Below are 24,028 nucleotides of genomic sequence, written 5' to 3' on the forward strand. Positions count from 1 at the left end.
CGACCTCTCTGGACTATATCAGCTTTTTCATTTTTGCTCTGGGCACTGACATTGCCCTCTCAGAGCCTTCTGGCCTTCCCCTAGACTTGCTGTACTTCATCTACCCTCTGGCCCCTCTAACAACATCTATCCTTCAGCAGAGCTTATCCTCCAGGCTGCTCTTCTGTCTTCTAAGTGAATTTGCATAATCATTCACAATTATCTCCTGCTTAGACATCACAGGCTCCCAGGGTGACCTGTGCTACACCAAACAGCAACCTGCAGACACTCTGGCCACTGAGCTGCACCATGGGAACACAAGGCTAGAAAAAGGGTCTGCTAGGGCAGAAGCTTTGAACCAGATGGGAAAGGAGCTGATTTATATTCAGGCAATGGTGTCCGCTCACCTTTCTGCAACAGTTCAGCACTTTTTCTAACTTTGAGTGTCACAAGCCCAATCAGCTCTTGAAATAGCTACAGCCAATTTAAGTGCTGCAAAGGTCAGTCCCCAAGCAAAGTCAGTGTTAACATCACTGACCTGCAATCCTGGCTTGGAACTTTATCTCAACAACAAGCTCCTTGGTGTGTCTCAAAGTGCCCAGAAAAGTTCATAACATTTCTTTTATTTGCATGAAGTTGATTTTTATTTTACAGGATTTTTATTTTACAGTGTCATGCCTGGTCCTGTTACTTCATTGCAGAGCACTGATTTGCTGCACTCTATTCACAATAACCTGTAGATAATAACTACTTGACATACTGTCTACCTTGACCTGAAGGCAGGGGCTTAAAATAGATGCTGGCTGCTGATCAGCAGGAATGTCATCAGAGGAAACAGCTACGATGCGTATGTGATGTTAGCCCCCACACAGTACGCTAATGTACCATGAGCCATTTTTGTCATTCTGCACGACTGAATTCTAGAGACCACAACTGAGACTTTTAAAATGCACAGATGGTCCTCGAATTGAATCTGTGCTTGTAACCATGCATTCACTTTTGTTCAGTTACACCAAAAAAGGCAGTCCTCAGCTTGAAGAGTCAAGTATATAAATGCTACCTCAATGCATTAAGATACCGGTATAGTGACAACACCGCCTTTCAGATGAACAGTTGGATTTCCATTTCAGGTTTAGCAGCTTCGGGGTACTTAAAAAAATGCAACACATTTTTGCCCTGAGCACAAGATGCACAAAGCACAAATACAGAGTAAGCAAAACAAAAGAAGAGGAAAAAGAAAAAAAAAGAATATGCTGAAAATTCTTTTCTCAAGTTAATAAAGCATTAATTTGTATTTTTAAGGCCATAGCAGATTCCTGCTGGGGCAGCTTTCGTGAGTGTGGAGTAAATAGGAGATAAAAAGCCTATGTCTGTTTGCATAGGAAATCCCTAACAGCTCGGCTATCTTTGGTCTATACCACTGCCTATTACAGGAGCCGTCCTTGACAGTGATGGTACTGGACATCACTATTAACAGCAGTAGAACAACACTGGCGGTGGCAGTTCTTGCTTAGTAGGCCATGAGCCACTTGTAAATGACTTATGTACAATTAGTGGTACACACACCATTGTTTGGGAACCTTGGTCTAAAGCAAAGCCAGTGAAAGCACTCAACTTGCTCTGAATTTGGACTAGTAGGGTAGTAGGGTTCCCATCATGTATCAATACAAAAGGTATTTTTTTCAGAGCTAGCAATTAGAATTAGATAGGCAGTTTTCTGTTCACGTTCAGAAAAAAACAGCTTCATTACTCAGCCCACCTCCATTTCTCACTAAAACCCTCCCTCTGAACTTTCTCATTTCATGTGATTCATTGCCTCTTCAATGAAGTCATAGAAATATGTGTCAGTTCCTTGCATTGCAGCAAGGCCTACTTGCTGATATTCAGGAATAAATCCTTGCTTGACACTTACTTAATGCTCTACTCAACCCCCTTTTGACTACAGATGACTGTCCAAGTGTAAAAAAAAAAAAAAATCAGGTTGCCAACCCCTCCTTGCATATAGAGTCCATCTCCTCTGTGCTCAGCTCAGTGACTGAGCACTGGCACAGGTTGCCCAGGCAGGTTGTGGAGTCTCCATCCTTGGAGATATTCAAAAGCTGTGTGGACACAGTCCTGGGCAACCAGCTCTAGGAGGCCCTGCTTGAGCAGGGGGGTTGGACCAGGTGACCTCCAGAGGTCCCTTCCAACCTCAACCATCTTGTCAGTCTGTAAATAAACTGTCCTGCTGAAATCAAATGAGCCCTCGATGTTTGCTTTACTCAGGATCTTACTCTTTCTTCTTTTCCACCAGGTTACTTACCTGAAGGCACTCCCTGGGTCCTTGAAATTCAGGGCTTTCACAGAGAAGTTCAGGAGAGGCCGGCACAGCTTGGTAGCCAACATGCTTTCAATTAACACACTCTACCAACAGCAAGACTGTTCTCCCTCAGCTCTGCAATACAAGATAGCACCTCTGTTTTAGTTGCTCAACGATTTTGTAGTCATGCTGACTCCATATATTTCAACAAGAAAATAAAGTCCAAAGGAACTCATCCTTCCCCCTTCCAGTCCCTCACACGGAGATAAACAGCTCAACCTTCAACTGCTTCAAGATGCTTTTAAATAAGGAAAAAGATTATAAGTAAACTGACAAGCAGGGAGGCATTTAAAGAAAATGTCAATTTCTCCTTCTTTAAGGCATCTTTTAAGTGTATTCTCTGAAACAGCTAAAAACTAAGGTACTTACGTGGAATATATTATTTCAAGTGAGCTACATGAAATAATTTTAAACTAAAATATAACTTCAAGTCACAGGTGATGTTATATGTTCCCCAAAGCAATCCTTGGGCTTTACAGCTAGTGCAGCCATGTGGTTAAAAATACATTTCTTCGTAATTAAGTAGCTGGCGATGCTGGACTATGCACAGGGAATCACCATTAGACTCACTATGAGGTGAAAACAGCTCAAAACCAAGAGTTAAGCACATAAAGTTAACTTCAATCATACTCATCTCGGATAAAACCAATCCAGCGCACAAAAAACATCTCTGCAGCTTAATGCACAGCTTCCTTTATTAAAGCAGAAAACCGGTATCTAACCGTTGGGGCTTATTTGCACCTCTGCCGAAGGCTGGGCTTCAGGGCCGCAGCTTCAGGGCCTGCTAGGAAACAGGCCTCAACCAAAAAAGAGGGCAACTACCACGAAAAGAGCAGTGGTGGGCCACCGCGCTCGGAAGGGAGAGGTCCAGGCTCAGGAGGACTGGCTGGCTCCGGCAATCCTCAGGAATTCAGGGGTTCTGATCCAATTCGAGAGCTCGGTTGCATAGCCACGCAATTTTTTGTGAGGAATTCTGCAAGGATCGGGCGAGGGGACGCGCCGTCCCCGGGCAGCGCCGGCGGGCCCTGCCCCACGCAGGGGCGCGGCGCCCGCGGCCGCGAAGGGGCTCGCGGCGCTCGCCAGGGGCGCGCGAGTGCGCGGCGGCCCCGCGCCCGTGGCAGCGGAGGGGCGCGGAGCGGGGCGCGGCCTCCCACACGCGAGCGGCGTGGGGCGGCCGCGCGGGGGGGGGGGGGGGGGGAGATGCCGGCGCCCTCCGCTTCCCGCCGCGGCCTGCCCCGCCCGGCTCGCCCCCTCCCCCCGGGCGGGCAAGGCCACCGGGCGGCCCGGCAGCCACGGGGCCGGCCTGCCGCTGCCGCCGCGACCCCTCCCGGCCCGCCCGACCCCCTCCCGCGGAGGCCCCGAGGCGGCGGCGGCGGCAGCGGGCCACCCACACGTTACCTGGAGCCGCCGGCGGGCCGGGCGCTGCTGCCGTTTGAATGAGGCTGGGCCGGTGCCCCGGCTGCCGGGGCGCGGCGGGGGGCGGGCCGGGGGAAGGGCCGGGGCGGCGGCGGCGATAGGCTGCGGCCGTGCGGGGCGCCGCGATGCTGCTGCTGGCGCTGGGCGCGGCGTTGCTGCTGGCGGGCGGCGGACGGTGCCTGGCCCGCCGCCTCCTCCTCCTCCTCTTCCTCCTGCCGCGGCGGGCCCGCCGCGCCCTGCCCGTGAGTACCGCGGCGAGGGGCCGGGGGGGGCTTCGGCCCCTTCTGGGGCTCGCCAGGGGCAGGCCTCCGGAGGCGCTCCCCCCGGGGCCCAAAATGGCGCCGCGCCTGCGAGCCCGCCTCTGCCGCCGGCTGCCGTTTAACCGGGCCGGGGCTGAGGCGTCGCGCCCGCGGCGGTTGCAGGCAGCCGAGACGGCGCCGCCCCAGCGGTCGGCTGGGCCGGTGGAGGCTGAGCACGGGCACCGCGAGCGGCGGCGAAACGCCGAGCTGGGAAGAGCCTCGGGCAGGCTGCCGGCCCCTCACAGGGGGCTCGGCCGCGGCCGTGGTGCGGCTGCCGGCCGCCGGCCTGACCCCCGCGCTGCTGCGAAACCCCCTGTTACTTCACGGGCTTCGTGAAGCAGTGGGTGCGTGGATTTTGTTCCAGTACTCTAAATTTGGAAATGAGCATGAGGGAGGAAAAACAGCCCTGCGAATGGAGCAGAACTGCATAACCAGTCTCTTTTACATGTTTTAAAAAAAAAACCACACGAAATGTCTGGGGTTCTTTAACTGGATTGGAGTTGACTTAGCTCTTGCTTATGCTCCAGACAGCCCTCCTGCAGGCACCAGGGAGAACCTGCAAGTGAACCTGTTTCTGCCTCCGTGCCTCCAGCTCAGTCCTGCCCCTCTGAAACGGCCAGATAACAGCTTTGGCCCATTTGCGGCCTCCCATTTCACTCTTCTTCTGTGTCCTCTGCTCCTCTGACATTCCCCACCCCTGTCCCACCTGAGAAAATACCTCCCCTTTAGTGAATATTTTCAGTTCCTTTTCCTGGGATTGAAAACCTCAACTTCCTGACTCCAGAGAAAGGGAACAAGCAAAGTTTACTGTGTAACTGCTCTCATCTTCAAATTAATCTGTTTGATAACAAGCAGATGGTCGGGAAGGGCATAAAAGGGAACAAGATCCAGGAAACAAGCAACACAGTAGAAGAAGATAAAGTCTAGGCAAGCATCATGGGTTCCTCATTGTCCAGAGAGACTGAGGCTGACAAGGTAGCTTCACTTTCCTTATCCTCTTTTCCAATAAATGTGTATAATTTTGAAAGATCACCTGCATGAGTAAAATAAATTCTACTATTTAACAAAGCGATCATATCCCAGCAAGAAAAGCTAGTGAGGTGTGTGCACCTGAGCTGGCTGCAGGTTAAAATTGGGCTGCCTCGCTGGGGTGGTTTGAATGGTGTGGAAGGTCTATTACAGTGCTGTGGATCACACCGCAAGGATACAGACAGCATTACCCTGCCCAGATGCCACAACAGCACCTCCAGTACAAGAAGTTATTCTGCACCCTTAGCAGGTCTCAGGTGCCCTGGCAGCACTGTACGCGAGTGCCTCTCCTGTGCAGTATTTCCTGAGAGCACGGTGTGACTGTTAGTGAGTGAGGCACCTGAAATTCCTCAAAACGATGATTAAGGTCACCGTGCTGCCTGCTAGAGAGGTGATAGCTAGTCCTCTCTGCCTGTCTCAGCACTGTGTCAAACTGTAAGCTGCAGACTGACCTTATCAGACTCTGGGAATGAGGCCCATTAGGCCTTAATCTTGGGACTTCCGAAAGATAAGGAAGATCAGGCTTTTCCCTGTTCGGAGGACTTTTGGGAATAGGATCTTTTTGGCTGGGAATGGGGTCGCTCCCTGTTCTCATCCCTGGGAGCTCTTTGTCCACCAGGCATGGCACAAAGATGGGGGCAGCTGCAGATGTGAGATCTGATACATACCTTGGGTTTTTGCATGCTTAGTGCTGCTGGGGCCTCAGTCTGTTGTGAACCGTGCTGCTGTAGTCACATGTTTTATTACCAGCAATTAGGGCAATAGCAAATAGTTAGCAAATAATCACAGGAACTTTCTCATATTGTAAGTTGTTCCTTACTTTTCTCCCCATTATAGACAGCTGAGAGGATTTTTAAACCTCCTCCTTTCTGTCTACATTTTGGTGGGATTTTTTTTAACCAGAGAAAGCAAACCAGCTGCTGAGAGCTAAAACTAGATGCACACAGGAAGGCAGCCCAGCCATTTGCTTTTATTTCCTGCAGCTGAGCTCTGTCCTTATCAGACTGGCTGATGAAGGAGCTAATGATGGTTGAGGATGGGGTATCTTCTTTGCCTGCCGTGGGTTCTAGAAGTGATTGCAAGTCCTTATCTCCTGTGCAGTTCCTGCTCTTCTGGGAAGTCCTCTGTCTCAGGATACAGAGGCAAAGGGTCTAGGGAGGTGAGGCAGAGGAAAAAAGTCAAATCTTTCTTTTCTATGGGCCAGCTTGCTGAATTATTGTGGGAGGTAACTGTGGCAAATTCTGTGATCTGGTTCTTACTTGATCCTCATCTTTCTTGGATTCGTGTCATTGTAAATTAAATTAAGACTGAGCACTGTATATTTAATTCCCACTTATCTTTTGTCCTTTAGCTGTAGCTGCCTTCAGAGCTTTAGTAGAGCTAGTCTGTAGCTGGGTGCTCTTTGAGTGTAGGAATCAGTGTTAATGTGAGTGTTTGTATGATAAATGCAGGATAGACTTTTGATCAGTTCTAATTTCAACTTCAGATCATGACTCCCCTTTAAAAGCAATAACTTCAACAAGTTATAGGACAGGACAGGGCGTAGCTTATTTGCCTGTTGCTCTCTGCTTAGAGTCATCTTGTGTTTGTACAGTAATGCTCTGATCACTATCACCCTGCAATTATTCCTTGTTGCTACTTCCCTACCGTGCGTGTCAGCAAAACAAGACCAGAGAGCATTGGTGATTTGCCCCATTTCTGTCTGGAAAAAGTGGCTGGACAAGCCAGTGCAATTCATACGTAAGTAGTATAAAATACAAATGTTCATATACCAGCTATTGTTAATATAGGAACAGGGAGTATTAGTTGCAGATATCTCCACAGAGATGGAAGTGACCTCACTTCCTTATTGCATTCTCTAGATCTTTATTACTATATGGCGTTATTGCCTCACAGATATGGTTTCAGTTTGGAGCAGTGTGCAGCATTGCAGCTGGGTGCCTGCTAGTTGGGTTAAGCATTAGAAGTTCATTGCTGCACAGCTGTGGTGAGGAGAGCAGGGGAGAGATGGCTTTCAAGCAAAGAAAGAGGGTGAATGGGCAGTGTTTCGCTGCAGACTTCTCTTCAGGGTTTGGTATTCTGTTTTCAGATCTGTCACAAGCCTGTTGTGTCATACCAGATGGAGTATCAAATCTTTTCTCTCAATTTTTCTGTCAGTCAAAAGATAATAATAATGTAGGAGAGAACTGTAGGATTTGATAAGTTGTTCCTGTTAAGACTGCAGTGTTTCAGAAGGAAACCCTAACCTGTAGTCACATTCCTCCGTGCTAAAATACAGCATGGAAAGTACCGCATAGAGTGGGAGTAGGTGGGGAACAGACAATAGAGAGTCACCCTGCAGTTAAAAGAGCTGGTTAAAAGAGGTCAAGCTGGTGACATACTATCATTTGGATGTTTTCTATGCTGCTTTTTCTACAATGCCTGTGAGCTGAAAGATCACTAACTTCTTTTGAAATGTTTCTGTTCTGCTTTGGCCACTGATCCTTGAAAGAAAGAGTTACTGTTCTAGCTCAGGTATCAAGGCAACACAAATCATTACAGACCAGCAATTGAATAAATTTAGGGTTTCACAGTAGTTGGGAGCTGGTTGTGTTTCTATACACGAATCTTGTTACCTCATTTACGCTGGTTGACCCAGCAGAAGCTCCACTGAAATTGCTGGGTTTAGGCTGTGGTCAGGTTAGTGTGCAGACAGGTACATGGCCACTGTGACTTTCAGCTGGAATCGTACCTCCTAAACACTGGCTAGCCCTGGCTGGAGGGCTGCAAGCTGCTCCTGTGCTATGTTGCTGGGTGCTGGTGGTGCGTGCAGCATTGCAATATCTGATACCGTATTACTGCCTTTCCCTACACAGGCTGAAGGGAAGGCAGTGCTAATAACAGGCTGCGACAAAGGTTTTGGACATGCCTTGGCAAAACGGCTTCATGCAAAGGGATTTACTGTTTTTGCTGGATGCTTGCTCGTGGTGAGTAGTAATATTGATCAAAATTCTTCTCCGATTGGAGGAAAATGCTTCTCAAGTGACAGCATCTTCATCTGCAGCCTTCGTTTACCCTAGTCCAAGACCTGAGGGAAGTGCAGTGGGCAGGGATCGTTACATCTTCATTGCTTCATCTGCTTGTTGCATCTTGTCATTCCTGTAATTCTGAGCTCTTTAGGGCAGGGACTGTCTGTCAACTGCATGTCTGTACAGCAGCTTGCACAGTAGGGCACTGTTCACTGCTGGAAGCCTCTCAGCAATACTGCAACACACTGAATAAATCTGATAGTCCAGGATTACTGTTGCACTATGGCTTTTTGTCTTCACTGGCATCTCTGTTGCTGTCTTTCGTTTTGTCACTTTCCTTTGGGGACGCTCTCCTCAAACATCTCCAAGCTGCCTCTCCTGCCTTGTTCAGGTTCTGTTTCCAAAGTGTCTTCTAACTGCACTTGTACAGCTTTTGTAGAAGCTATTCAGTTTCTGGATAGCTGAATACAAATTTATTTACCTTTCTGATATCTGTAGGTCTCACCCTCTGTCACCTGTGTTTGGCAGATGGCGTCACTTGTTGTAAGAGATCAGTTTAGGCACACTGAGTCAGAAGGGGTTACAGACCCATCACCCCAGTCCCTGCTCTTGCAGGTAACAGTGTTGTGTAATCCTCTTTATAAACTGGGCCAGCTCCACTTCCAGCTCAGCTGGGGTTTACCCTTACAATGCTTTTTTGCTGTTTTGATAGTCAAAACTCATGTAATTTCCGACCTGAATTGTTCAAAATCAGTTCATACCCACTTGTTTTTCCATTTGAAGATGGCCATTTTGGCATAGGTGCTCAGTGAGTGATGACTACAGATTCTTGAGTAGTGTGGAGGGTGAGAACAAACAAAAAAAGGTGGGCCTCATTGCCTGTGTGATCTCAGCGGAGGTTACGTTCTTCCACCACATCAGAAGGAAAGGTTATTATCAGCTGACATATTGTGTAACTTGAGAGCAAGAGAGTCCTGTTGGAAAATTGCCACTATTTGGAAATTTCCATGTGGAGGCTCTGTAAATCCTTCAGTAATCATGTCATACACTGCTTTGGGATGCTTGTCTCTGTGGTGATAGCAAGTCAGGCACTCACTTTGCAGGAGCAGCAGGTGTAGGGAATAGAAAGGAGAGGGGAGATAGGGTGGTCTGAGAGGCTGTTCAGAAGGCACCACGCTATTGCTGAGCAGAGGGGGCCAGGCCCTATTTGAAGCCACATAAAGAAACTAAATGCTCCTGAAGTGAGCCCTGCTTGCCTGTATTATTGATGAAAAAACTATATATTACTTTTAAATCACAGATTATATTACCTGTCCCAGAATGGTTGGGCAGCTCTCAGCATCCCCTCTGATCTGGCTCAGCAACTTCTTACTCAGAGCCAAAATTTTTGTGGTTCCATAATTGTACTCTCTGTGGAAGTGGAAAATGCATCAGCAGTCATAGTTGATCTGCAGGTGACTTTCAGGAGATTAACTGAGCACTTGACCATGAAGGGGTAGAGTGGGAGAATGTGACTTTTTTTCTTGTTCTGTGTGCTAATAAATTTTCAGGAGACACAGACACAGAGCCCCAGGATTTTACTTGTGGTTCCTTCCCCCCAAGTTGTTAGTGTTGTCTTATCTGCTGTTAGGTGCATCTGAAGAACAGTCTGGTGGTAACACAGTTATCTGGATAGCTGTTGCAAAAATGTTACAGCCGAATGCTTTCTACGATTCTTGGGACAGCCAGCATCCTGGTGTCGAACAGCCTCATGTTTTAGATGGTTGAGGGAGATAATAGCCTAGGAATTTAGAATTTGATGAGCAGGAGCTTACTGAAATCCTAATGGTAGTAATGCACATGGGATGAAAATGGTTGTAAATCTAGAGCTGACTGCTCTGAGAAAAGGAAGCATATAGTGACTACAGAAAAGGATGATGGATCCAAAAGAAGCAGGAAACACCAGTGAAGGCAGGGAGCTGTTAGGTCAGATCACTTGTGAAGAACAAAGTATGAGCATATAAGTGATTATTGCTGATGACTGAAGGAGTGCACAGGCAGTGTGGCTAAGGATGCAGCTACCCTATGGTAACTGGCAGTGTGCATTAACTGCTCATGACAAATGCAAGGAAACTTACCCTGTCAAGAGAGAAGCGTGAGCTGCTGTAGGTTCACTGCAGGGTCAGAGCAGGTATGGGGACAGTTGTCATAGAGCAGATGCCAGGCTATTAGTTCACGCATAGTTACACCATCATCACTTACTTGCATGCTTTTATACAGAGAATTAAAGGATCCCTGATGTACTAACCACCACTGAAAGCTCTTGCATTAAATACAAGATGGTACACTGTCAGGTGCATCAGGAGCTTTTTAAGGATCAGACAGTCAAAAATAAAGTTACAGGAATAACAAGAATACTGCAGGCAGGCTGGGATAGAACTGGAGAGGATCAAGTGCAAAAGGGATTTCATTTAGCAAGGACACGTGAGTCCACAGAGAAAGTTTCTGTTAATATATTAGGGTTAAGATGGAAAGACACACAGAAATTGATTACACGTGAGTCCACAGAGAAAGTTTCTGTTAATATATTAGGGTTAAGATGGAAAGACACACAGAAATTGATTACAAAATAACCTGAGAAGTAGAAAGTACAGAAAAAGTTGAAATAATCATTGTCTTATTTTCTTTGATCTTACTGAAAAAAAAGCATAAATTGTTTTCAGATGCCTACTGCCAGCAGTTTTCGTGAGGACTGCAGGCAAGAAAAGAGAAGGAACAGGGAATGTTTACATAAATGGGTATGTTCGAGTTCACCAGACCTGACATAAATGTACTGAAGAGCATTTAAAGGATGAGCCATTGTGATTTCTGCCCCATGGGCGATATTTTCAGGAGCACTTGGAGGCCGGGGGATTTCTGGCAGGCTGGAAGAGGGCAGATATTGTACATCCCTTCCCAAAGGAGACAGACCTCTGGAACTGACAGCCAGGCAGCTCGCCTTCAGTGCGCTAGATGAAATTGCAACACACTGATATGTCAGTTTTACAAATGTCTAGATCATAGTGTGATAGACACTGTATAAGTTTACATGGAACAGACTGTGCCATATCAGTCTAATCTCATTCTGGCTAAGCAGCAGAGTGGTTAAAGGGGAAGGAATAAATGCATCCTGAATAAGGGTTTTGACACAGGCCCTCATGATAGTCTCATGAGCAAACTTGTGCTCTAAGCCTGTGACTGCTCTTCAGTCCCAGGGAAATTTTCTTGGAAGTGGCCCCTGGAATAGAGAGTTCACTTGGAAAGAAATGTGCGTGGTGCCAAGCAGGGAGGATTGCAGGCCATTTGGGGAATAGGGTTCAAAATGATCCTGGTAGATAGGATGGAGTCTGAAATCAATTGGGTGGAACCCAGTAATGACAAGTATGACGTGTTCTGCCCAGGAAGCGCAGGAAGGGAGCGGGTGGATAGGCAGCAGCGGGGTTGGGGGGAACTGGTGCAGACGGAGTAAGCCAGCCAGATCCACGGGTGTTGAGGATTGTGTTCGTGGCTTCCTGATTCCCACTGACATCTCACTGCAGGTGCCCAAGCGCTTGCCAGGACCTAATCCTGAATCCCACGAACTTCCCTGGGAAGAAGCCCTGGCTCGGTCCATTATAGCAGAGCTCTTTGCTAACAAGCCCCTGTGTGACCTGCCTGTCCTTCAGCACCAGCTGCATTGGGATTCTCCAAACCAGAGCAGGGGAGTGGAGCAAGGAAGGGGGGGCAGCCGAAAGCTGGAGCAAAGCTCCTCTGCTTGGTGGAGAGGGCTCGTGTGGCTGTTGGGCTCCCTGCCCAGGAGCAGCCCCTGCTAGGCAGAGGGTGGGGTGGGCAGCCAGAGCCGCACAGGGCTGCAAGGGCAGGATAACCGGGGGAAATGAGATAGCTGGGAGGAAACAGCAAAGTCCCACTGAAGGCCTCTCTGGAGAATACTTGGGCAGCAGGCTGGGCTGGAGCAGGGCAGCTTTCAATGCTGATGAAACTGGGAAAAGGAAGCTGGGAGAGTCTCTTGATAGGACAAAAATCAGACAAAAAAAAAAAGTGATAGCAAAGGGAGGGGTGGAGAGGTTTTGCAGGAGCAGTTGGACCATTGCTGCCAGGACCTCTCTTGTCTCACGCTGCTGCGTGGCTCCTGCTGGTGAGTCCCAAGGCCACAAAGGCCATCCCAGAGAGGACAGCCTGGCTGCTGCCATGGGAACGCCTCCAGGTATTTTCCCAGCCAGCAAATCTACCATTTAAAAAACAAGGAGGAAGTACCATGTGGGTATCTGAACAGGGAACATGCTTATAGCCCCTGAAGACCACAGAACATAAGATGATGTTAACTTCTTTCTATAAAAATACATGGCTGCTTCATTTGTGAAGAGGTTTTCTGGGCATAAGAGTTAAGCAATTTGTTTTACAGTTAAATAGTGGCTGAGGTGGTGTCTGCAACTATGAAAAGTGGTTCCAGTTGATATTGCACATTGAAGTCAGCCTTCCAAAATCAATATGTTTTGTCAACAGCGAATAAATTGTTGCTGGGAAGGTAACTTTGCAGATTGAGTTGCATTGATGATAGGGGAAAATTCATATCAATATGAGTAATACAAACCATTTATACTGGAATTTTGAGTTGCTGGCCTATGACTTTGTTTCTCAAAAAAACAGTGGAAATATTTCTTACTTAGTTTATGAGGATTATGAAAGATTAAAAAACATGAAGGAAAAGTGTTTTCAGTGCTCTGAAATGACAACTGGTACTTGAGTACAGATATAGTTAAGTTTTTGTTTCTATATAGACACAGTAAATCTCTCTCTTTACAAGCTGAATTAGCTCCACTTTAGTCACTGTTAAGTAGCTGAAAGTTGCTTTGTATAACTCAGTGAGATGGAAGAGCATCTGCCAGAAACATAGTGAGGCATTGCACAACCCTCACCCGTTTCAAAGGGAATATAGTGTTTTGGTGACTATGTTATTAACTACTTGTAACGCCACTTTCAGAGATTCTTTTTGTGGCTAGATAAGAGGGCTAGACACAGCATGTCACTGTGTTTGATGTGCATTAGAAAAGCTTCAAGTCTTTGTTTGCTGTTTTTGTGATACCTGGAAATAAGTCAGTGGTGAAATTATATGCAGCCATGGGGCCAGCAACTCATTCCTACTATTGTCATAATGCTGGTGTAACTATATATTGATTTTTAAGAGAACTATCTTGTTTTGCTCATGGCTGTGATGAACATTTCAATTCTTTTCCTTCATTACATGTCATTGTTCACTGGGCTGAAGGTGGAGGTAAAATGTTGTATACTATATTAATTAAATAGCTTGAGATATGTATAGAAAAACTAAGTGGTTACATGTTTTTTACATCAGCCTGGCTACAGAGGCAGCTGAGCAGGTGACTGTGGGAGGGTTGCTCACCTTGTTTGCCCTTGGGCTGTGGGAGTTGGTATCAAGTGCTAAAGGAAGAGTGGCAGCCAGGCATGGTGACTCACTAATTCATAACTTCTTCCTCCCTAAGGAGGCAGAGCCTGTGATTCAGGGAGTAGTTTGGTGAATTAAATCTTGAGCCTGCTGTGGAACTGCATGGCAAATCTGTGCTCTTTTCACTTTTATTTGTTATTTACCACCTGAACAAGGCTGTAAGGCTTAGGCAGCAATCTTGTCTGGAAGTAACCAGGTAAAATTTGGAATTTGAGCTGTGTTTATGTTTGACTACACAAAAAACCCCACAATAGTAACAGAATCTCTAATGATAGCAGGGAGGGGGGGGAAGAAAGGAAAAGGGTAGAAAGGAAAGCAGAGCCATCATGTTCTTATTACCTATAGTGTGGAAGAAAAACAAAACCAAAAACTTGTTCTTGCTTCCTCAGCCAGAATCTCCTCCTTTCATGCCTCATGTCTGTAATCTTGTCATTGTGTGGTAGACCTCCACTGTACATGTATTCCTGTGCATGCTGTTCTGCTGTGTAGCAAGAGCAAAATATTATTATATAGGTTCAGCTGTAAATGTTTCCTACTGTATCTTGTAGTGTCAGACTATTTGCTGTTAGGCATGCCAAAGGTGCCCCTGCTGTCTTGTTTTCAAAGCGGTCTGACAATACTATTTCATTAGAAGCCAGGCGATATTTTGGGACGACGTGAGTACAGTGCCTAATTAGCCTTTTGTTTTTAAGCCTGGAAAATCTGATTCTGTTTTCTGTAGAAGTGTTTGCTATGTTACCTGCAGAGTATGGAGACTGAGGCAGTGGAGAGTCACCCACGGTTATCCCAGGCTGGCACAGTATTTCACAGTGTTACAGATGTGAAACCCTTCATGCGAGGAGCTAACAGCAGGGGCTTTGTGGCCCTTCAGAGCAGTGGGTCGCTGATGCAGATATAGGAGCTGTGCTGGAGGGAATAGGAAGACGGCTCTGGGTTGCATGCTGGTTTGTGTGGCTCGTGTGCTTATTTGTGCACCAGGTTTACACTTCTGTGTGCAATTTCAATAGATTCTATTTCCTGTCCATGTGAACGTGCCTGGCCCCAAGCTGCATTACTGTTCCTTGTCCATCTTAGCGGGACATCTTTCTTTGCTGCTGAACAGGACGAGAATGGAGACGGAGCCAGGGAGCTGAAGAACATGAAGTCAGATCGCATGAAAGTGCTACAGATGGATGTGTGCAGTGACCAGGAGGTGGCTCAGGCTGTGGATTTTGTGAAGAAGACCCTGAAGGAGCCAGAGGAAGGTATGTAGGGATCTTTGTATTTCTAGCACAGCTGGCTCTTTGCTCACAGAATCCCTCCTACAGAGCAGGCCATGCTCTTGGCCCTCTCTGCACCACCAAAAGAGGGTTAACAAGCCTGGAGGCCTGCGATAGTGTGTGGCTGGCAGTCAGGCAGTGCTGTGAGGAGAATTGTCTTGCTGTTGATGTGCCAGCCACGTGGAAAGAGACCAAGACTGGCTGGAGGATTAGGCTCTAACTCTACATCCCGTAAAAAGTGATGGGTGGCAGCAAGCCCACAAGAGCCTGTGTTTTTCTCCTGGAGTGTCTGTGAAGGGCATAGGATGGCCAGAGCCTGATCCCCTCCTGGTGCTCCTGCTGCAGCCTGGCTCACACAGACCTTTCTGTAGCGACCCTACTAGTAAAGAGGTGATGGGCCCTGGCTGCTTACTGCTGTCCCCTCTGCTGTGCTGGTATAACCTGTTTGTGTAACTGAGTGCTGAGCTGGAGCACAAAACTGACCTGCCCCCAAACCTGGATTATTCTTCAGCCAGGTCAATCCATGCTTTCAGTTTGCCATGCAACATCCCAGAGGTGATGTGAGGTGGGATCCAGGGTGGGCTTGGCATAGACCACCTTAACCCACATGCCACCTTAAGCGCAAGTCCAACTCATGGATCCTAAGAGCACGTGAAAGAAGATAGGAGTCTCTTCTGCATGCTTCTTTCCTTCTTGGAAGTGGTTTGACAGGGGGATGTGAGCTTACAGTCGGAGTCTGGTGTGACACCACCTAACCTCTTCCCATGTGGTGAGGTTGTGAGGCTTCTTGCCCTGTGTAGGTTTCTCTGCAGCCTCTGTGCAAGTAGCAAGCTGGACAGCTGTAGACCCAGGCTGAGGGTGGACTGAAGTTTCACATCTGTGGCTCCAGCACTTAAGGGTTGTGTGGCTGGAGGGTGGTTGCTCCTCTTGAAGCTTGGATGAGACTGTCATGGGCCTGTCTTTGTTCACAGCAAGTATAAAGCTAGTAAATAACAGTAGCTCTAATCTTCATGCAAATTACATGAGCACACCCTTCCTCCTAAAACAAGCATATGAAGTGCGACAGAGTTACGTACAAGCTCTGATCCCACACATGTTCTCTCTGCATGATTTTTCTTCCTACACAATCACCCAGCCCTCATCACATTTCACAGCTTCTCAAGCCTTTCCTGAAGAGCCCAGCAACAGCAGTGGTGGCACAGAGCCATTTTCCACTGAGTGAAAGCTTGTAAGGGAGCAGCTCTGTTGCTTCTATAAATGCAGCAGTGTTTGCAAAACCATGTGTGTAGCAGGGATAGAGAAGTCTTGCATCCTTGATCAGCAAGTTGGACTGGTTCCTCCTGCTCTTGAGCCTTATTCTGTAGTTGTTTGCTCCAGCACAGTGTACAAAGCAGAAAAGACTTCTTTTTAGGTCCATCAGTGTGACTGAGGTTTGGGGCTTGTGAATAAATAGTACTCAGTAAATAAGTGCTGGAAAGTAGAGACTATTGAGACTGAGGAGCCTTGCACAGAGGTGCTTGTTGCACACTGAGTGTGGCTCTAGAGGAGCTAGTGCAGAACAGTTCTTGCACTGCACATTTATACCTCTTCTCCCTGTGCTGTGTACATAAGGCTAAACTCATTTCAATAGGAGTGCCCCTGTTTGTTTTCAAGCAGTTCCCACTGTACTGTTTACACTAAAGAAATAATAGTGATAAGGCTGTTCTCAATAAACACACCGCTGTCCAGCAAACAAACAGCCCGTGACCAGGTACCTATCAGCACTTTGTTCTGTATGTAACTGACCTGATCAGTGAGCAATGAAATTCCAAGAATGAATTATTGTAAATAATGTTTTCATGAACATCCCTGAATCTAACCTCGTAACCCAAGAAATGGGAAGTTGTTGTAGAGAAATTTAGGATCAGGAATACTCTGTAGAGGTTAGTTTGGGACTGACAGTTTAAGTCTCTGTGGTCTTTGGTAAATCCCTTCCAAATTTGCTCTGCATAGCTTCATGTTACTGGTGAAATTACACCATCAGATGCCCTGTTTCCTTGGTCCTTCTGCTGGCGATTAGAGCCAGCTTTGCAGCAGCACAGGGGACCCCATTCAGGCTGAGATGCTGTGCTGGCTGCCAGTTGAGTGTGAATTTCAGAGTTATCTTGACCCATTAAAGCTGGCAGCTTCAGTAAGCACAGAAGTGACAGGCAGGGGATCTTGGGCAGAGGAGGAGTAGAACTACCTGACTGCAGCATTTAGAAACTTGAATTAATAAAAACAGAAGTAAGGATAGGTGAGCAAGATGTTTTCTTGGCTTTTGCTGCAGGGCATGGTTTAGCCGTTATCCCAGTGGCCTGGTGGGGGTCGGGAAAGGGTTGTTCTGGAGGAGGATAGAGCTGCAGGCCAGTGAACTGGAGCAATGTTCACCACTGTCTGTCTGAGACAGGTGTGCAGGGCAAAAGGGGTGTTGGGATCACTGTGTGAGAGCTGCGAGATGCGGGAATGGTGGCAGCTATAATAGGCAAATCCATTCTGGGACAGACCATGAGGGAATGGTTAATGCACTGTTATCACAGGGTAGGATGTGACCTTCTCTGGTCTGCTATACCTGGCTGGTCAACAGCCTTCAGGAAAGAAGAACTTAGCTGGGAACGGGGCAGGGTTACTAGGGCTGGTGTGAGTAGAGAGCCAGTCTAGCAAGGGTGTGTTGGTGTTTTTAAATGCACCAGGAGTATAAATTCCATTGGTATTTATTGGGCAATGGTAGAATATTGAAATTTGCTTAGGGGGCTGTGTTGGGTACAATACATGGTTACTATCCAACCATGAATAAATATAGGTTGGAAATTATTACAAGACTCATACATCAGGGCAGGGAAGCTATGGAGCAGAGGGAGGGCAAACAGCCCAAAAAGTTTAGAGAAAGAGCTTGATAAGTTTTATCAACAGGGTGGCATGACGTGGGTGCTTTTGATAGCAATGTCAGAGCTCCCTGGACGTGAATACTCCTCCTTAGCCCCGTGTGTGTTCTTGGTGGTAAGAGGAAGGTGAGGGAGTTGAAAGGGGCCCCAACTCCAACTGGGTACTTACACAGTGAAAAATAACCATGGCGTATGGCAGGACATCTAATGAGGAGCAACTCTGTTACCTTGTTCCAGCTCTTCTGTTTGTTCCTCCTGCAGTTTATGGCTGCATAGTCCTATGCTTCAACAAATTCACAAAGTATGGACTCAGTCCTACAAATGTTTGCCGCTGGGACTCCTGCAGTAATTGCTTCAAAGGGTCAAGTCCTCAGTGATGTGCTAAGTCCTGGACATGTAAGGGGCTCAGTGCAGAAGCTGTTGGTAAGCACAGTCAGTTTAATTTTGACAGGACTGCAGGCACAAAAGACGTTCATTTTTAAATTCTAGTAGTTTTAAAGGTTGTTTGTAAGTTTGCCATCTTCTGCTAGAGTTAGGATTGAGGGAAACCAAATACCTGAACTAAAATACAGCAGCTGTTAACTGGGCCATGAACCTGCAGATCAATACCATGCACTCTCCAAAACAGGGAGTCAGAATTGTGAAGGGGATTAGGGGATTTAGAACTCCAAGATAATAATTTTCCTTCCTTTTTTTTTTTTTTTCTGAAATTGAGGGAAGGTCCAGCCCTCTCCGAATTGCAAAAGCCATGATAAAGTCACTGAGTGAATACAAACCTGGGACCAACAGGAACCACAAAAGAGGGTCAGCCAGATCCAGTCATACAAAGCCTCAGGACAGCATTTGACCTTAGAGGAGACATTCAGGGAGGCAATGCTTGTGTGACCCCATCACTCTCCCTGGTGCTCCAAACAAGCCCCACTGGCTTCACTTCTGGTGTACCAAGAGTGTATTTCATCTGCTTGCTGTGTTTTTCTCTACAACTTTTTTCTACAGAAGTGCCCAGTTCTTTGTCAAGGGGTTGGGTTACTTTGAACAACGAGGAAGGCCGCTTCTCTTCGACAGTCTTCCTCGTTCCACTCTTTAACCATGTGTTTGTTGGCAGGTCTGTGGGGTCTGGTGAACAATGCTGGCATCTCGACCTTTGGAGAGGTGGAATTTTCAAGTTTAGACAACTACAAGAAGGTGGCAGAGATCAACCTGTGGGGCACCGTGAGGGTGACGAAGGCTTTTCTGCCCCTCATTCGCAGAGCTAAAGGTACATGCTGGGCAGTGTAGCAAGACTTGGAGCTTTTGCAGCACAGCAAAGAGATGTAGCTAAAAATCATGACTTGGACTGTGCTTCAAGGAATGCCTGTGCAGTTCAATGAGGCTGTCTGAGGCATGCAGACAAACTAGACAGCAGGGTTCAACATGCTGTATAAGCATTTGATAGTACAGGCCACCCTTGGGGCAGTCCAGGCACCTACACAGCAGGTGCTATCTTAAACATCCCAGGATATCAGAGACCTTTGTGCAGTGCTGGCAGATATGACCCAGGACTCCAGGTCACCTTTAGAAAAAGTGACCGGAGGCTAGACAAGATAATCCTGGCTTCCAGAGTCCACCAAGTACTTATGTTTGGATAACTGAATCTTCTCCCTTCATGTTATTCAATTCACAGATGATTGCAGAGTGGTAGTGGTGGAATAAATGAGAGTCAATAACAGCCATGTTAGGTATCTTACAAGACAACATTATTATCAAAAGTCTTTGTTTTATATTAAAAAAAAAAAAAGATATGTATTAGCAGAACTCTGAAGAGCTTTCTTTAGCACGTGTGGGAGAATGTTGGCACAGCTGTGTGTTCTGTGAGGACAGAAAGGGGTTATATTGAGAAGATTGCTCAGATACCATTTCCAGAAAGCAAGTACCCACTAAACAAGCCCCCTCTCACTACAAAAGGTAACTTACCCATCAGGTTAGCAGGTGGTTCTCACAGTCCCTCCAAGCTGCACTTAGGTCTGGAATGAGAGAGCAGAGCCACCCACTTGTTTCTCAGCTAAAATTTCAAGCTGCAGAAGGGTGTCATGCTCCACGGCTGTGAAAATCCTCACTGTAAAAATAGCTGGTGAGATTTCAAGGACCTGTTTGTAAGTGCATCTGAAAACGTAATTGCACACATCTTGTCTTGGGGAAGGACAGAACCACCCACAGAGGAGTGACCACTGCTGTCACTGCCCCTAGGCAGTGCATGATCTAACACAAGCTGCCAGAGCTCTGCAATTGGGCTGGGCTGCTGGTGGGAGTTAGGACAATTGCTCTTCGCTGCCCCATAGGCCACAGCATATCAAGTCTCCTCCCTGTTGTCCCAGGCATGTAGCACTCTAGGCACTCCTGGCCAGCCAGCTGGGTGAGCAGGCTGTGCTGCTTATGCTGCAGGTTCAGAGAAACCTCTACTGGTTCTCTGCCATCCAGCTCAGGTCTAGAAGCATGTAGCTGTGTTAGGCAGAGTGGATGCAGATGAGCTGTTGTGCTTACAGAAAGAACCAGAAAGCTTGTATGGCATCACGCTGTGTTTGTTGTGTGCTTTCCAACTCATAACTGTTAGCTGGGAGCTTGAACGCTTCTCTAGCAAGATGCAGGAGCGGGGCACACTGATGTGAGAGTGCACAGCTGGTCACCTCAGAAGATCTGGGTACTTTTCTACTTGGAAATTAGGAGAGGAATGTCTTGTATGATTTGTAAATTGTTTTTAATACAGAGGCAGGTATGTGTACCATCCATGGAGGACGTCAGAGCGGGGGCTAGCCTTGCTTGGTCAGGAGAGAAGGGCTCCTTGACAGGGGATTTGGGTGCCTCTTCAAGATTCAGATTTTACAGATCAGCAAGGCACCTTTTTACTGGGATGTTCTGGCTGCTGCTTCTGTGGCCCATCATCTCTCCCTGCTCTTTTCTCTCTAGGCCGTGTGGTGAATATCACAAGCATGTTGGGACGGATGGCGAGTCCATCTCGCTCCTGCTATTGCATTTCCAAGTTTGGGGTGGCAGCCTTCTCCGACTGCCTACGGCAGGAGATGTACCGCTGGGGTGTCAGAGTCATCCTCATTGAGCCCAGTAACTTCGTGGCAGCAACAGGCATCCTGACGGCAGACAGCATCGACAAACAGGCTGACGCACTGTGGAGAGGAGCCAGCGACACTGTGCAGGAGGACTATGGTAGGGAGTATTTCACTCGCCACGTGGCCCTGATGAAGTCCTTCATTAACAGTGGCCTGAAGGACATGTCTCTGGTCTTGAATGACATCACCGATGCGCTCACTTCCCCAAGCCCAAACAACCGTTACAATCCCATGGAAACCTACTGGTGGGTGAGGCTGCAAGTCATGACTCACCTGCCCACTGCCATTGCCGACTGGCTTTACATCCCTGGAGCCGCCCTGTAAATGGCTGTCCTTCAGGCATCCGTCCAGTGCTCGTATATATGCACAGGTTAGAGCTGACTTAGGGCTGTCTGCACCCATTGCTGATGCATCTCCCCTGTAGATGCATGTGCTTTCACTTGGGGTTACGGCTTCAAGTCTTGTATTGTGGGATGCTGAGAACAGCATGGCTTTTTTGTTTTTTTTTCCAAATTCTTGCTCTTTGTATTCCCTGCTGTCCTGATTAAAGTTAAAAGGTGTTTTCCTTTTAACTGTGGAAGAGGCAGAGGAAGGTTAACATAATGGGTCAGATATGTGGCTAGTGTAATTAGGTCAGCAGAGTTCCCCCAGTGATAAATTTGGCTCATTAATGGTCTCTTGCTTTTCCTTACAAGGACAGGCTGCTAATAGCAGAGCAAAGCTGTTGCTATGAGATGTCTCGAGGGGAGAAACTAAAATGGGAAACAAAAGCAGAGTTTTCCATTTGATTGAAAATGGGTCAGTCACAGCCTTCCATTGTTTTCATGATACTGCTAGGAAGCTCTGCTGTGCTGTGGCTGTCTGCTCTTTTCAGGAAAACACCAACACTGCCTCTAAACAGCCTCATTACCTAGCTCGGGGGCTCAGATCCCTGCAAAGAAGGGTTCTTCCCTCCCAGCTCTGTGGCCAGGAGGTGCCAGAGCCAGCAACTGTGGAAAGGCTGGGCAGGGAAAAGCCCTTCTAATAATGAGTGAGGTCTGAGCCATCCCTCAGTTGGTCCCTGTGGATGCTGGGACTTGTAGCCTCTCTCCACCCACTGCTAATGAGTTTTGTGGGACAGTTGAATCTGATGTAGCAAACAAATTTGGCTCCTCTGACTGCTACCTTAGGCACTGGTGCCTGAACTACTCAGCTGTGGTACAGACACTGTCCAGCTGTCCCCCTGTTTCCCTCATGTCACTGCCCCATGCTAGGGTCCCTCTTGCAGGTGAGGGAGCTGCTCTTGCTTTCCCAAATCAGTTTTTTGGTTTCATCTTCTCCGCACTTGAACAGTGATGGGGCACTGTGCAGCCAATGTGGCCTGACTATGAGCTCTGGAAGGGTGCTTTAAGTGACGTGTTTCTTTTCTTTTTAATATTGCACAATGAAATTTCCATGTCCCACGTGATTGTCTCCTCAGAGAATCTCCTGATGACTGGTATGAGCTACTTTTGCACAGTATCCCCGTGGGTCTTTCCTGTTGGCCATATACAGGGATTTCAGTCACTTTTCCAAGTGCTGGTGCTGCCTGGCTTCATGCCCCATTCCCTCTGTCCCAGTGGTGACCACTAGCAAAGCAGCCAGGGGGCTGTGGGTGCTGCTGGCCAGGCTGGGACCCTATCGTCTTGCTCTAGGGACCAGCTTTCTCTTTCACTGCTAAACTTTGTTGTGTTTTGTCCTATGTGAGATTGACTATGAAAAGAGCTTATCGTTTGCTCTTTCCTCATCTGTCTCTGCTAGCTCTGACTTGGAAATGGTGCCTTAAACTTTTTATATGCCACTGGCTGTAGATGCTTGGAGTCTGCATGCAGCTGTGAATGCTGTGATGCCTGAGGAGCAAAGCAGGCTTCCCTTGGAGATGCTGTGAAGGTAGATTGTATTACAAGTAACAACTATTGGAAATGCTGGCTGTGCAGTTCTTTTCTATTCCAGATCATCATCACATGGAGATTGCCTGGGATCCAGGACCCAGAACAATCCCACTGAACTGCAGCTTAAGCAGTATTGTAATCACTTCTGCCCCCTGCACTGTGAAATGTGAGTAATGTTAAGTAGCACTGATTCGCACAGAGAGAAAAATAAACTGTGACATTTGTAAAGCACATGTCTGTGTCTCCAGTGCTCATTTCTACATTGGTTTTCCCATCCCCTTTGAATCTGAGGTTGGGATTTAACTGGGCTCAGTAATTAAGGAGGTAGCAGTGGTTCAGCAGGTAGTGGGACTGTGGAGGATCAGTGAGAACTGCCTGGAGCGGAATGGGCAGCATGACCCATTTCATCAGCAGAAGACAGCTGGAGAAGCCTCTCTGCAAACATGCACACCGTCAATGTTTGTGTTTTATGTGGTTTCCCTCAAATAACAGTGTTGAGAGTGTGGTGCTGTGTGTTGTTCATTGCCTCAGCGGTCTGCATGTAACTAATCCAAATGCCACAGCTGCCTGGTAATAAGGATCGGCTCTTCTCACAGACAGAACAGAAGCTTTCAAGCCAAGAAGTGTCTAAGGCCATGCAGGGACCTCATGGCCAAGTCGGGGTTAGGATTTCACAGCATGTGAGCCCCAGTCTCCTCATCTGACCCCTGAGAAGTGCTCAGGTGGGCTCTCAGTGCCTGATCTGGTTTCTGCCTAGGTGGGGAGCTCTGGATGGATGTCTGGGAGCGAAAAGAGCAGAGTGCTGGTGTGGGAAGAGCAACTATCAAGTGTTTCTGTATGGTGCAGATGATCATGTGAACTCTGAGCCAGTGGAGCAAAGCCAAGATGACCAAGCAGGTCCCTTCCCATCCTGAGCTTTTAGCTGCCATTCAGTGTCTGGTGAAAACTTGGTTCTGAAGTCTGTTCCCTGAGGCAGTCAGACCCTTGTTTCACACCATAGTGTTGCATTAATGCAGGAATTGAGGGCAGATTGTTGTCTTGCTGGTAACAGAGGGAAGAAAACTCAATTCCATTTGACAGTGACCTTCAAAGCCAGAGGACGGAGGAGACAGAAGGAAGTTCAGTGAAATCCCCTGGAAGTCCATGGTCATTGCTGCTGTGGTATCCTATGAGGAGTTAGGCTGCCAAAGGGGACTGTGGCTTTTTTCAAGGCCAACTGCTGAGGCCATGGCAGCGTTCTACCTTTTTCTGCATGTTTCTCACAATGCTTTGGAAGACAGTGA

General features: G+C 47.4%; 2 protein-coding genes across 5 annotated transcripts in view; one reads left to right on the top strand and one right to left on the bottom strand.

Annotated features, from left to right (window-relative positions):
* Window positions 1-3,876, bottom strand: part of BDH1 (3-hydroxybutyrate dehydrogenase 1) — a 20,056-nt gene extending 16,180 nt beyond the window's left edge. For both annotated transcript variants that reach the window (XM_052802987.1, XM_052802986.1), the window contains exons 1-2: window positions 3,737-3,876; window positions 2,282-2,413 (exon numbers count right to left, since the gene is read on the bottom strand). In XM_052802987.1, the coding sequence (XP_052658947.1) occupies window positions 2,282-2,364 (83 nt within the window). In that variant the 5' untranslated portion in view covers window positions 2,365-2,413; window positions 3,737-3,876. The remainder of the gene's footprint in view (window positions 1-2,281; window positions 2,414-3,736) is intronic.
* LOC128148779 (D-beta-hydroxybutyrate dehydrogenase, mitochondrial-like) lies at window positions 3,743-22,976 on the top strand. 3 transcript variants are annotated; one of them, XM_052802988.1, is made up of 5 exons: window positions 3,743-3,996; window positions 7,938-8,048; window positions 14,675-14,816; window positions 18,840-18,992; window positions 20,678-22,976. In XM_052802988.1, the coding sequence occupies exons 1-5, from the start codon at window positions 3,880-3,882 to the stop codon at window positions 21,157-21,159; spliced, it is 1,005 nt and encodes a 334-aa protein (XP_052658948.1). In that variant the 5' UTR covers window positions 3,743-3,879; the 3' UTR covers window positions 21,160-22,976. The 3 variants fall into 3 exon arrangements, with proteins under 3 accessions (XP_052658948.1, XP_052658950.1, XP_052658949.1); XM_052802990.1 differs by lacking the exon at window positions 18,840-18,992; XM_052802989.1 differs by lacking the exon at window positions 7,938-8,048.
* The last annotated feature ends 1,052 nt before the right edge of the window (window positions 22,977-24,028 follow it).

This window comes from Harpia harpyja, chromosome 12 (assembly GCF_026419915.1).
Source record: "Harpia harpyja isolate bHarHar1 chromosome 12, bHarHar1 primary haplotype, whole genome shotgun sequence".
NCBI classification, from domain to species: domain Eukaryota; kingdom Metazoa; phylum Chordata; class Aves; order Accipitriformes; family Accipitridae; genus Harpia; species Harpia harpyja.

Bases quoted from the DNA above. Each gene is read 5' to 3' on its own strand.
- LOC128148779 (XM_052802988.1), top strand. From the start codon at position 3,880: ATGCTGCTGCTGGCGCTGGGCGCGGCGTTGCTGCTGGCGGGCGGCGGA. The intron at 8,049-14,674 runs GTGAGTAGTAAT...GCTGCTGAACAG, and splicing joins TTGCTGGATGCTTGCTCGTG to GACGAGAATGGAGACGGAGC. The intron at 14,817-18,839 runs GTATGTAGGGAT...GTTTGTTGGCAG, and splicing joins CCTGAAGGAGCCAGAGGAAG to GTCTGTGGGGTCTGGTGAAC.